At 36.5% G+C, this 14,999-nt stretch overlaps 1 protein-coding gene and 1 long non-coding RNA gene across 5 annotated transcripts in view; one reads left to right on the top strand and one right to left on the bottom strand.

Moving 5' to 3' along the window:
* Positions 1–1,750, top strand: part of NUBPL (NUBP iron-sulfur cluster assembly factor, mitochondrial) — a 114,001-nt gene extending 112,251 nt beyond the window's left edge. For all 4 annotated transcript variants that reach the window (XM_060175216.1, XM_060175215.1, XM_016185446.2 and 1 more), the window contains one exon: positions 1,497–1,750. In XM_060175216.1, the coding sequence (XP_060031199.1) occupies positions 1,497–1,559 (63 nt within the window). In that variant the 3' untranslated portion in view covers positions 1,560–1,750. The remainder of the gene's footprint in view (positions 1–1,496) is intronic.
* The window catches only part of LOC132533463 (uncharacterized), a 31,524-nt gene that overhangs the window by 3,589 nt on the left and 12,936 nt on the right, over positions 1–14,999 (bottom strand). The window lies entirely within an intron of this gene.

Here is a 14,999-nt window from a genome sequence, read left to right as displayed (position 1 = left end):
CCCTAAATGACATTCATATAAATTCTTCAATGTGATTGCAGATTTCTTGAGATCATATAGTAATAATAGCAGCTGCTGATAGCTGTTACTTGCTTCTATGCAAGCATGTTATGGATTTATTCTTACCTACTATTCCCCAACCATTTGAAGTATATAAGTATTTTATAGATGTGAAAATTGAACCTAGATAAAGTAACTTACACAAGCAAGAAAATAAGCAGCCCCATAAAACAAATAAAATGGGGAGAAGAGCTGAACAGACAGTTCTCCAAAGAGGGCTTAGAGATGGATAGTAGGTGCATGAAAAAATGCTCATGATCAGTCACTAGGAGGAAGTACTGAGAGAACATCTCATACCTGTGAGAATGCTTACATAAACAAGGCAGAAACAAACCGTGGCAAGGATATAGAGAAAAGGAAATCTATATGCAGTGTGTTGGTGGGAATGTAAACTGATCCATCCTCTGTGGAAACAGAATGGAGATTTCTCAAAAAAAAATCAAGATAAAATTGCCCTTGGGTTTGGAAACTCCTTTACTGGCTATCTATTCAAAGGAAGCATAAACACTAATCTGAAAAGAATATGCACATCTATGTTCATTGCAGTGTTATTCACAAATCACAAGATTTGGGAACTATCCAACTACAGATGAGTGGATTGGGAGGCTGTGCTGTTTACATCCACTGTGGAATATTACTGAACTTTAAGGAAAGATCTTGCCTTTTGCTGCAACATGCATGGAACTAGAGGCAATGCTTAGTGAAATAAGCCAGAAGGAGAAAGACAAATAGTGGATGATCTCTCACTCATATGTGGGATTTAAGAAAGAAAACAAATAAACAGGGTAAAAAATGAATAAACCCTTATCTGCATACCTGAGGCTACTAAAAGTGAAGAGAATAATTGATTTCCACTAAGTGGGAGCTGCACTTAGATGTTCTTCTGGGGGATCCCAAGGAGGAAGAGAGTAGCAACTGATTCCAGGAATTCTTGCATGGAACCCAAAATTCTTCCAACGAGAGGAACTTTTAGGTGCTGATTCTGGCATTGCATGCCATTCTCAAAATGAAGAAAAATTTTCTGAAAGATAAAGCATGGTGAGATAAAATAAATTGTCCTCTTTGAAATGACTAACAACTCTCATGCCAACAAAATTTTGGTAGTACCTAGCTAAGGATATCAGCTTTTTAGGGTGAAATTTTTTCTTCAGCTAGGCTGGATTACTAGTTTGCAAGTATGAGAATTAGTTTGAAAAACAGTAGTTTCTGGTTCTAAGTATCTTTTTAAGAAATTCACTTTCTAAACAGTTGCCCTCTGAGTAATCTAAAATCCTTGCTTCCTGTTATGCTTGCCATAAAAACAGCAGCATCTTCTCTCATAGAATTTCCTCTTCCCACTCAGTGTTTTCACTGTTAAGTTCAGTGGACAGCTATGGAAAACAAGTCATGACTCTACTGTGGTGAAATACACAACAAACAAGTCTGCTCTTTTCCAGGCCAAAGCTTATCTGAAGATTGCTGCAGAAGTAGTGAGAAGACTGCCACTACCTCTAGAGTGATTCCCCAAGTGACCTAGAAATATGCCTGGTGCTTGACAATAAGAAGACCTTTGATAATCAGCAGTGCTGTGGTGAAATCTAGCAAAACAATCATAGTCATAATTGCTATCTTGTATTTATAAGGAAATTATGTCTTATTTCAGATTTTATTTGCTACACCGTGACTCACAAATAAAAATGTTATATGTGAATGCTGCTACATTTAGGAATTTTTTTTTGAAACATGCCATATACAAAGTCCACATGACTTCCTTTTATTTTACTGAAACCGCTCCTTGAGAAATCATGAATTGATATTACAAATCCAGATTTCAGTTCAGAAGACAACTCTACTCTTTATAAGACTGTAGAGTTAGTTATTTAATTAAAGAATTGCTAAATTCACGTAAGGACTTATGTGTGATGCTTCTATTTAAAATATTTTTTATATTTTATGTATTGAATAGAGACATAAACTGAGATGGAAGTGGGGAATAGAGAGGGAGAGAGATAAAGAGACACCTGTAACACTGCCTCACCATTTGTGAAGCTTCCCCACTGCAGCTGGGGACCAGGAACTTGAACCCCAGTCCTTGTGCATGATAATGTTTGTGCTCAGCTGAGTACACCATTACCTAGCCCATGACACCTCTCTATAGGGTGGTTGGGTCACAGTTTGTACTGATGTACAAAAGCATCCACTATGCAACCACTCAAGTTCAAATTCCAGCTTTACCACTTGTTAGCATATCAACCCTCAGGAGACCCTTATTCTCATACTTCTGTTTTATGTCCTTATAATTAACCTTCCATTCATATGAGTGGGGCACTGATATCTTGTTTTACCAAAATCAGAAACAGTGGCTGGAGAAATAAAAGTGTCTTCCTGAGGGTTGTTATACTAGCAACTGATAGAGATGGAATTTGACCTTGAATGGTTGGATACTAGATATTTCCTTTTGTACATCAGTGGGTATTTGTTATTTAAAAAAAAAAAAAAACAAGTTATATCAACTTCTTCAAATTTATTTGAACATGAATTCACCACTCCTCTCTCCTCTTTTAGAAATAGTTTTGTTTTGCATAATATACTTTGGAAAATGTTTGTCTGTCTGAGTCTTCAGAGAGTTAAGGACTTCCCAATGTCAGCAAGTCAGTCACTAATTAATTCTCACAAGGAAGTGGGTCATGATATATCTTAAGTATAGTGAGGTCCTTTGCTCTGTAGTTAGCAGCCAGAAAAATCAATCAATGGGTTATGCTATTATAAACATGTTTTCGTACACTTATGTCCACATATAAACCTTTACATAGATGTTTATGACAGCTTTATTTGTAAAAGCCCAGAAAAGATCCATGTTCTTTTAATGGGGGACTAGTTAAATGAATTTTGATATATTCACAACATGAAATTGAGTTAATACTCAGCCATAAAAAAGAACAAACTGTGGATACATGCAGCTTGACCTGGTCACACTCTAGAGAATTATACAGAATGAAAGAACTAATCCCAAAAGGCTGTATACCATATAATTCTGTTTATATAACATTCTTGAAATGACAAAAAATTATGCAAATTAACATTTTCAGGAGTCAGAAGGGGCTGGGTATGGGTAGAATGCATGTGACTATAAAGTAAAATGAGGGATCCTTCTGATGATAGGAATGTGCTATATCAGTGATCGCATTATTATCCTCATCTTGCTTATGAGAGGGTACTGTATTTGTGCAAGAATACCCCTATTAATTGTAACACTACAATTAATCTCAAAATAAAAGTTTGATTAAAGCAAGTAAACATATCTGAACAAAAATTTCCTTGACCAAATTATTCATGCTAAGTAAAATTATGAATAATAGGAATTTGTGGGCATGTAGTAATCATCAATGATCACTCCAAAAGGACTCAGTAGTGTTAAGTTGTAGCTATTTATGTCTTTCTGTTGTCTTTAGGGGATGAGACAAATATATATATAGTCATTGAACATTTCTCAATACCAAAAAGGATAGTGCTTGAACCAATATTAACTTGAAACAAGAAAAATTATTTAAATAAATTTAGCTCAGAGGTGCATAAAGTTGCATGCCATAATTTAGCATTTCTCAGGAAGAAATAGGAAAAGAAAGTCTTCAGTAGTAAATATATGACTTAGAGAAAATCCATATATATGACCTCCTACTTTCTTCTCTTCATACTTGTCTCTTCAGATGCTTTGAAGAAAACCACTTAAGGTGGTTGCAGTAGGTATGCAGATTAAGAAGTGGAGGAAGGGAAGTTTCTGTTAAGAATAAGTCTTATTCTAAGATTTTGCCTATAGGAGATTCATCCCCATTACACATACATATTGGTTAATTGAGCTATTTTATATAGTGCCCAGTTAAACCTCTTGTACATTTTTCCATTGTGTCATTAGCGTGCTGTATATATTCTTAGTATGAGTCCAAGTCAATTCTGTTGTTGATATCTTCTCCACTCTGTGACTTACTCTTTTTCTTTTTTTAAATATTTATTTATTCTCTTTTGTTGCCCTTGTTTTATTGTTGTAGTTATTATTGTTGTTGTTGTTGTTATTGGATAGAACAGAGAGAAATGAATAGAGGAGGGGAACACAAAGAAGGAGAGAAAGACACCTGCAGATCTCCTTCACCTTGTGAAGCGATTCCCCTGCAGGTGGTGAGCCGGGAGCTCGAACCGGGATCCTTACTCCAGTACTTGCACTTTGTGCCACCTGCGCTTAACCCACTGCACTACGAATTGACTCCTGACTTACTCTTCTTAATATATTTTGATTTAAAAAATGACATTAATATTAATCTAATTGAATTTATTATTCATTTCTTTTGTAATTGATTTTATACAGTACCATAAGGTCATGAAGATATTCTATATTAACTTTTAGAAGCTATAGAAATATTTTGTTTTTAATTTTTGATTCTACCATTAACTTGGAATTATTTTTGGTTGTTAAGTAAGATAAACTTAGGAGAGACTTCCAGAGGCGGGACTACGAGGAGCAGCAGATCTGTTTCTCTTTTCCTATAGCAGCTTTTGCTAAGCTTTAAAGCACTGACTTCAAAGTTTCTAAAACACAACTCGTCTTTCTGTTATTAGGGGTAATATTTATTTTATATTCTTCACATTTCCATAGAGTAAAGAATTTCTTTTACACTATCCAGGAGGGAAAGTCAAGCTTCCCACTCACTACATTCCAGGGAAGGAAGAATGACTCATCTTATAGATTAATTTCTTCCTCTCCGCATTTCTTTGACTTCAGACAAATTCTGGGCTTCCCAAGTCAGGCCGCAGGAAAAACTAAAATTGTTACCTCTGTCCCAACTATTGTTTGGGCAAGTTCACCTAATTTAGTGTAGGATATTTGGTGGTCTATTGTGCTCACATAACATTCAAACCAGTTTTTGTTAGTAATAAATCTAAGGATATTAGTTTTGCCTCATTTCTCTAATCAAATATTTATTATTTAGGCCTAGACACCCTCTCTTTTACCCCCTACTTTATATACCTCAGTCATTGTATTTACTCAAGTAACTATACAAAGAAAAGTAAGAAAGATGTATTTTCCATCTTTTAATCTCTTATGACAGGGCATCAGCATTATCATCACTCTTGACAATCTTTAGAAGAAACATTATAGAGGAAACTTCAGGAGGCAGGGCTATGAGCAGCAGCAGATGTGTTTCTCTCCTCTCCTCTCCCGGATCAACTAGGAATACCAAAGGAGACCAGCTGGGACTGAAACAAGACAGGACTAGAACTACTTCAGGAACCCACCAAATCACCCGTGAGTGCAAACACATGTGGCTGGTGGTCAGAGAGGAGCCTAGGGAGAGATTAAGTGGCCGGTAGCAATCTAGCAGTTTATCAGTTGAGACACCACCTCCAGTCAGTTCCACCAACAAAGGAATGGCTGAAGGGAGGAGAGGACTCCCCTGAGACTCACCAAGTACAAATCTGAGTCTCCATTGCTACTGCCCTCAGAATCTGGAGCAGTGGCAAGGAGGCCCTGAGCTGACACCAGGGGACATAGAACTCACAAGGAAACTCAGGAGAAGACCTATACCTATAGTGGTGGGGCTGTGAATGTCTCTTTGCATAACCACTGGATTATCTCTGCCACACCCTGCTTTATCTCTTGGTCAAGAGTCAGTGATTAAGCTAAGAAGCCTACTTACACTTTAAAAGCCCTCAGACTCCCATATCCTACAGGGAAGAAAAAGCACAAAAGAGGCTTTTAAGCCACTGAGCTCCAAATCAGGGATTAAAATACTATTGAAACAACTGTTAACTTCCACCACTGTGAACCCTTTAATTACCTTACTTAGACACAAGTCAATCCAGGCAATAGTGATCAGTAATTTGAAAAGTACTGAGAGAGGGAACTCATAACATAATATATAAACTGGTTAAACCAACAAGAAGAAATATTGGAGAAAGGAACCAGGACAAGAGTCCAGCTAAAAGCCCCCCAAAGGGTGAAGCACAAAATAATGAGGTCAACATCCTAACACTAGCTAAGGAAATTATCACAGAAGTGAGTAAAGAGTTTGAAAGAATTGTAATCAGAAACACAAGAACAACAAATGAGACTCTAGAAGAAAACACTAATTATCTCAAGGTTATTAGAGAGCTGAAAGCTGAAATAGCTGAGGTAAGAATACAACTTGCTGAACAAGCTAAAACAATATCAGAACAGGGTAACAAAATAGATGAACTCCAGAAAACAGAGGGGAGAGAGAATAGAATCAATGAGGCTGAAGACAGAATTAGCAAGATCGAGGACGAATTAGAGACAACTAAAAAAGAAATAAGAGGTCTCAAAAAGAGATTAAGAGATACTGAAAACAAGAACAGAGACCTATGGGATGACTTCAAAAGAAACAATATATGCATTATCAGCTTACCAGAGGAAGAAAGAGAAGGAGAGGAATAAAGCATTTTTTCAGGCCATGATAGCTGAAAACTTCTCTAGTCTAGACAACATCAAAGACATAAAGATTCAAGAAGCCCAGAGGGTTCCAAACAGAATTAACCCAGACTTAAAGACACATCATATAAAATGGAAAAGAATAAGGATAAAGAAAGAATCCTGAAGGCTGCAAGAGAAAAAGAGTCAACTACAGAGGAAAACCCATAAGATTAGCAGCAGACTTCACACAAACACTACAGGCCCAAAGAGAATGGCAAGATATCTATTGAGTACTCAAAGAGAAAGGCTTTCAACCAAGAATACTGTATCCTGCTAGACTGTCATTCAGACTAGATGGAGGCATAAAAACCTTCTCAGACAAGCAACAGTTGAAAGAATCAACTATCACCAAGCCTGCCCTGAAAGAAGTTCTGAAAGGTCTCCTATAAATAGACCACCATAAATAGGCCATATATCAGAACACTCTAAAACTCTATAAGAATGGCATTAAAATATCTTCAATTCTTGATACCAATAAATGTCAGTGGCCTGAATTCACCTATTAAAAGACACAGAGTAGGAAGATGGATTAGAAAACACAACCCAACAATAGGCTGTCTACAGGAAACCCACCTAATTTAACAAGACAAACACAGAGTAAAAGTGAAAGGATGGAAAACTATCATACAGGCCAATGGCCCTCAAAAAAGGGCAGGAACAGCAATTCTCATATCTGACACGATAGACTTTAAAATAGATAAGATGAAAAAAGATAGGAATGGACATTACTTAATGCTCAAAGGATCAGTCAATCAAGAGGACTTAACAATTATTAACATCTATGCACCCAGTGAGAAGCCATCTAAAAATAAATGCATCAAACGTCTACTGAAAGAGCTACAATAATACATTAACAGCAACACAGTCATAGTAGGGGACTTCAACACCCCACTCTTTCAACTTGACAGATCATCCAGGCAGAAAATCAATAAAGACATAAGGGAGCTAAATGAAGAGATAGATAAACTAGAACAATTGGACATTTTCAGAGTCATTCATCCCAAGAAACTGGAATATACATTTTACTCAAGTCCACATGGGTCATTCTCAAGGATAGACCATATGTTAGGCCACAAAGACAGCATCAGCAAATTCAAGAGCATTGAAATCATCCCAAGCATCTTCTCAGACCACAATGGAATTAAACTAATACTTAACAATCAACAAAAAATTAGTAATAGTCCCAAAATGTGGAAGCTCAACACTACACTCCTTAACAACTATTGGGACAAAAAGGAAATAAAGGAAGAAATCAGAATGTTTTGAGAGTTCAATGAAAATGAAGACACAAGATATCAAAATATTTGGGACACAGCTAAAGCAGTACTAAGAGGGAAGTACTGAGATGGAAGTTCATAGCCATACAGCACATATTAGGAAACAATAAAAAGCACAAATAAACAGCTTGATTGCACATCTTCAAAACCTAGAAGAAGAAAAAGAAGAACAATGAAACCCTAAAGCAACCAAAAGGGCAGAAATCAATAACATTGAAAATAAGAAAACCATACAAAAGATCAACAAAAGTAAATGTTGGTTCTTTGAAAGAGTGAAAAAAATCGACAAACCTTTAGCCAGACTCACAAAACAAAAAAGGGAGAAGACCCAAATAAATCGGATACTACATGAAAGAGGAGATATCATAACACCGCAGAAATTCAACATATCATGTGAGGCTTCTATGAACAACTATATGCCACCAAGCTAGAGAACCTGGAAGAAATGGACAATTTCCTAGATACCTACCAACTTCCAAAACTAAGTAAAGAAAAGTGAATAACACAGCTAATGAAATTGAAACAGTTATCAAAAATCTTCCCCAAAATAAAAGTCCTGGACCAGATCATTTTTACAAATGAATTTTACAAAACCTTCAAAGAAGAACTAATACCTCTACTTTTAAAAGTCTTCCAGAAGATTGAAGACACTGGAATACTCCCTTCCAGCTTCTATGAAGCCAATAACAGTTTGATACCAAAAGCAGACAGGGACACAACCAAAAAAGAAAACTACAGACCAATATCTCTGATGAACATAGATGCGAAAATATTGAACAAAATTCTAGCCAACCGGATACAGCAGTATATTAAAAAGATTGCTCATCAAGACCGAGTGGGGTTTATCCCAGGCATGCAAGGTTGGTTTAATATACGTAAATCAATCAATGTGACCCACCACATCAACAAAACCAAGACCAAAAACCTCATGGTCATATCAGTAGATTCAGAGAAAGCCTTTGACCAAATACAACATCCCTTTATGATCAAAACATTACAAAAAATGGGAATAGATGGAAAATTCCTGAAGATAATGGAGTCTATATATAGCAAACCTACAGCAAACATCATATTCAGTGGTGAAAAACATGATAATATTCATAGAAAAACCTAAGGAATCCAGCAAGAAGCTTTTGGAAATCATCAGGCAATAGAGTAAGGTGTCAGGCTACAAAATTAATTCAAAAGTCAGTGGCATTCCTCTATGCAAACACTAAGTTAGAAGAAGTTGAAATCCAGAAATCAATTCCTTTTACTATAGCAACAAAAACAATAAAATATCTAGGAGTAAACCTAACCAAAGAAGTGAAAGACTTGTATACTGAAAATTATGAGTCACTACTCAAGAAATTGAAAAAGACACAAAGAAGTGGAAAGATATTCTATGTTCACGGTTGGAAGAATTAACATCATCAAAATGAATATACTACCCAGAGCCATCAACAAATTTAATGCTATCCCCATCAGGATCCCAAGCACAATTTTTAGGAGACTAGAACAAATGCTACAAATGTTTATCTGGAACCAGAAAAGACCTAGAATTGCCAAAACAATCTTGAGAAAAAAGAACAGAACTGGAGGCATCACACTCCCAGATCTCAAATTGTATTATAGGGCCATTGTCATCAAAACCGCTTGGTTCTGGAACATGAATATAGACATACTGACCAGTAGAATAGAGTTGAGAGCCCAGAAGTAAGCCCCCACACCTATGGACATCTAATCTTTGACAAAGGTGCCCAGACTATTAGATGGGGAAAGCAGAGTCTCTTCAACAAATGGTGTTGGAAACAATGGGTTGAAACATGCAGAAGAATGAAACTGAACCACTGTATTTCACCAAATACAAAAGTAAATTCCAAGTGGATCAAGGACTTGGATTTTAGATCACAAACTATCAGATACTTAGAAGAAAATATTGGCAGAACTCTTTTCCGCATAAATTTTAAAGACATCTTCAATGAAATGAATCCAATTACAAAGAAGACTAAGGCAAGTATAAACCTATGGGACTACATCAAATTAAAAAGCTTATGCACAGCTAAAGAAACTACTACCCAAACCAAGAGACTCCTCTCTGTTGTATGCTTTACATTGAGTTCTAGTTCTCCCTCGCCAAGAGAATTGGATCAGTCCATTTAGTTTTCGCGGGGCCCACTTGGCCCCGCCCCTAGGAACCCCAAGAGAGGGTTCCAAAGTGGGAGAGTTCGAGAGTTCCGGAGTTGGGGAGGGTTCCTGAGTTCCAGAGTAAGAGAGAGTGCTTGCGCCGCCGCAAAGAGACAGCAGAGTTCTGTTTGGTCATTAGTTTGGTTTAGTTTATGAATCGTTGTTCCTGAATAAAGAAATACAGCTTCCCTGCCCAGCCGTTGTCTCTGCGTCTCTGTTACCCGCCCGTGAAGCTAGCCCGGCCAGAAAGAGCTTCCCAAATTTTAACAACACCTCTCAGGATGACAGAAGATCTTTACATGCCATACATCAAACAAGAGGCTAATAACCAGAATATATAAAGAACTTGCAAATCTCAACAACAAGACAACAAATAACCCCATCCAAAAATGGGGGGAGGACACGTACAGAATATTCACCACAGAAGAGATCCAAAAGGCCAAGAAACACATGAAAAAATGCTTCAAGTCTTTGTCAGAGAAATGCAAATAAAGACAACAGTGAGATACCACTTCACTCCTGTGAGAATGTCATACATCAGAAAAGGTAACAGCAGCAAATGCTGGAGAGGGTGTGGGGTCAAAGGAACCCTCCTGCACTGCTGGTGGGAATGTCAATTGGTCCAAGCTCTGTGGAGAACAATCTGGAGAACTTTCAGAAGGCTAGAAATGGACCTACCCTATGACCCTGCAATTCCTCTCCTGGGGATATATCCTAAGGACCCCAACACACCCATCCAAAAGATCTGTGTACACATATGTTCTTGGCAGCACAATTTGTAATAGCTAAAACCTGGAAGCAACCCAGGTGTCCAATAACAGATGAGTGGCTGAGCAAGTTGTGATATATATACATACACACACACACACACACACACACACACACACACACATATACATACAATGGAATACTACTCAGCTATAAAAAATGGTGGCTTCACCATTTTTAGTCAATCTTGGATGGACCTTGAAAAATTCATGTTAAGTGAAATAAGTCAGGAACAGAAGGATGAATATGAGATGATATCACTCTCAGGCAGAAGTTGAAAAACAAGATCAGAAAAGAAAACCTAAGTAGAACCTGAACTGGTATTGGTGTATTGCACCAAAGTAAAAGACTCTGGGGTGGGTCAGTGGGGAGAATACAGATCCAAGAAGGATGACAGAGGACCTAGTAGGGCTTGTATTATTATATGGAAAACGGGAAAATGTTATGCATGTACAAAATATTGTATGTACTGTTGAATGGGAAACATTAATTCCCCAATAAAGAAATAAAAAAGTAAGATAAACTTAGTCTTTTCTTTTTAATAATATTTCTCCCAGTACAACTAGGACTGACTGTATACCCATTGTTGTACCACCTTTGTTATAAATCAAATGTCTGTTCCATTGGCTTGTTTGTCTGTCTTTGCATTAATAGAATACTGTCTTTTTTTTTTATCATCACCTATTTTCCAAGAATATTTGACCATTGTTTATTCTTTTCATTTTCACATAAATATTTCCAACTTGTGAAATTTGAAAACAAAATGCTAGAGAGTCTCAGTTTTACTTACAATGGTAAAGACTAATTTTTAACTTACATTTCCCTTATTGCAAATGTAATTCATCCCCTTTACATATGTGTATTGGCTAATTGAGCTATTTTGTATAGCCCAGTTAAACCTCTTGTACAATTTTCTGTTGTGTCATTAGCATTTTGGGACCTTATCATGTGCAAGGACCCTAGTTCAAGCTCCCAGCCCCCACTTACAGGGAGGAAATTTCACAAGCCATAAACAATACTATAGGTATCTCTCTATCTCCCTCTTTGTCTCTCACTTCCCTTTCAGTTTCTGTCTCTTTAAATAAAAAGAAAAAAAAACATATTATCTTTATCTCTCACTTCCCTTTCAGTTTCTGTCTCTTTCAATAAAAAGAAAGAAAAGAACATATTACCCACCCCTAAAACAAAGGGAAAAAAAAACAAATATTATGAAATAAGAGAGACTCATGCTCCCTACAAAGAAATAAAAAAGCAAATTGTTAAATGCTGAGTATAGTGAGACTATCAACAAACATTCCTCATAAATATAGTTACAGTATCCTTCAGCAAAATATTATTTAATAGAATCTAATATTATCTTAAAAGGGGGGGTAATGCATTGTAATTGAGAAGCTGTTTTCTTGGGAGTACAAGGGTAAGTTAATATTTGAAAAACAGTATAAACAGTAGATTATAGAATAAATTGACCTACTGAGTTGAACACAGGGTTTTCATATGTGACCTTAGATTTGATCCCTTAGACCACATATACCTGAATGGTGCTCTGTCTCTTTCAATAAATCTTAAAAATAGGAAGGGGAAAAAAAGACTGTGAACAGGATAAAGAAATATGTGTTTATCTCAACAGATACAGAAAAGGATTATATGACAGCATTTACTTATTTAGGGCATCTTTGGGACTTCACCAATCTGTACTAAATTTTTCAGATAGAGGCAAAGAAGTGAATGGGGGGGGGCATAGGACAGAGCTTCTTTAAGTGTGTTAGAGATCAAACTTGAGCATGGATCACCCACATGGCAAAACAGTACATTAACCAAGAGAGCTGTTTTGCCAGTTTGACAGCATTTACTTGTGATTTACAAATAGTAGGAATGAAAGAAATTGTCTAGTTTTATAAAAGACATCTACAAAAACACCACAGCTAACATTATAACTAATTATTAAAAATGAATTTTTCCCTTCTAAGATTGGAAACAAGGCAAAGTTGTCCAAGTTGAATCAACCATGTTTATTTAATATGCTGACAAAATGAATGGAACTGTTTTGATTATGCTTAGTGAAGTAATTAAGGAAATGAAGGACAGCTACTCATGTGAAAATCTCTAAGTCTTTTGTGAAATCTAAATTTCATGCATTGCCACTACATAGCCACAAAGGAAGGAAAGCAGGCATGGAAGGAGGGGAAGAAAGAGAGGAAGGAAAAGAAAGGAAAGGAAAGGAAAATAAAAGGAGGAAAGGGAAAGGAAAGGAAAGAAAAGGAAAGGAATAGAAAAAGGAAAGGAATAAGGAAAGGAAAGGAAAGGAAAGGAAAGGAAGAAGGGAAGGGAAGGAAAAGAAAGGAAAAGAAGAAAACTATAATGAAAAATGTTGATCATCCTGAGTGTTAAAGATGATATGGATCCACTGGAATTCACATACAGTGCTGATGGGAATTTGAAATAGCACATTTACGTTCAGAAATATAACATTAAAAAAAATTAAAGAGCAGTTAGCATATAATAAAATTATTTTGTTCCTACTTACTTGCTTGGAAAAGTGAAACATGGCCACCAGAATTTCTGGCAATGTTGTTTATGTGAAAGCTGAAAATAAATGTCTGCCCAAAAGTGAATCTATAAGCTAAATGAGTTATATTAATCAATCTAATACTCCTTAGTAATACAACTAATACAGGAATATGAAAGAATATTGAATTAACAGTACTGATGTAAAAGGATGATCAAAATGTTCAATATGTATAAAGCCATGTATACACAATTCTAGGAAATACATAAAACTATGGAGATATGGGTGGATTAAAAAGGACTCAGGAAACTTTAGGAAGTGATAGAAATGTTCATTATGTTGATTATGGTGAAGGAAGGTTTCATAGGTATATACATAGGAAAAACTCGTCAAATTGCATATTTTTAAAGATTTATCTTAATAAGTCAGATTCTGGAGTCTTTTATAGATATATATTTTAAGTTTTATTTCTTTTATTGTATAGAGACAGAGAAATCAGGAGGGAAAGGGGAGATGAGAGAGGGGAAAAGGGGGTCAGGCAGTGGCGTGCCAGGTTAAGCACACATAGTCCAAGCCCAAGGACCCATGCAAGGATCCAGTTTAAGCCCTCTGTTCCCCACCTTCGGGGGGCTAGCTTCACAAGCTGTGAAGCAGGTCTGCAGGTGTCTTTCTCTCTGTCTTCCCCTCCCCTCTCAATTTCTGTCTTATAGAAAGAAACTGAAAGAATAGCCACAGGAGCAGAGAATTCATAGTGCAAGTACCAAGCCACAGCAATAACCGTGGAGCCAAAAAAAAAAGGGGGGGTGTGGAGAGAGAGAGAGAGACAGAGAGAGAGAGAGACAGAGACAGACCTGCAGCACTGCTTTATCACCTGCAGGTGGAGACCAGGGGATTGAATTCAGGTCCTTGTAACCTGTGTGCTCAACAAGGTGCTCCACTCAGCCCCTTTTTATAGATATTTCAAAGTTCTATACTTTTTGATCTTTTGCCAACTCATTTATGCTCCATACTTTTGGTAGTTTTTATATTGCAGGTTAGTTCAGGCCTTTGCAATAATATCAGTTGTCTTTTTCAAATTAAATATATCAGGCAAAAATGATTTTTATTTTTATTATTTTAATTGAGAAATAAGATAGGAACACTATATTATCTTCAAGTATGTCTGTTTCACACATTAAAAAGCATTTGGGTGAGTATGGGTATTGCAGCTGTTGAATTGTTGTTTAAACATTATTTCTCACACTGCGCTAATGGATTTAATTATGGTTCACATACTTGTTTCTTTACCCTCTCTTTTGATGGAGAACTATACAAATATATTGTAAACCACTGTGAGAACATGTTATTAGGCTGTCTCTGCTGGTGAAGGAATTTTCAATTAAAGTCCTTGAAAATATATATTTTTTTAGCACTGGCTTATTTTGCAGTTCACTAGTCATAGTTACCTATGTCAAGTACAAAAGTAAGCCAACCAGAACCCAGAGGTCAGCAGTAGTGATTAATCTAAAAGTCAATTAACATTGCAAAGAATCAATAAAAAAATGTTGCTTTCACTCTTTTGAAACCCAGACTTTCCCCCTAGAGAACTCATACTTTCATTGAGGAGACTACCCTACCACAGATAAGGTCAATTTTAGTTTAAATATTTATTTACTTATTCCCTTTTGTTGCTCTTGTAGTTATTATTGTTGCTATTGATGTCATTGTTGTTGGATAGGACAGAGAGAAATGGAGAGAGGAGGGGAAGACAGAGAGGGGG

Source organism: Erinaceus europaeus, chromosome 16 (genome assembly GCF_950295315.1).
Source record: "Erinaceus europaeus chromosome 16, mEriEur2.1, whole genome shotgun sequence".
NCBI lineage: Eukaryota > Metazoa > Chordata > Mammalia > Eulipotyphla > Erinaceidae > Erinaceus > Erinaceus europaeus.
The sequence above is the reverse complement of the archived record's forward strand: the minus strand, read 5'-3'. Positions and strand labels throughout refer to the sequence as shown.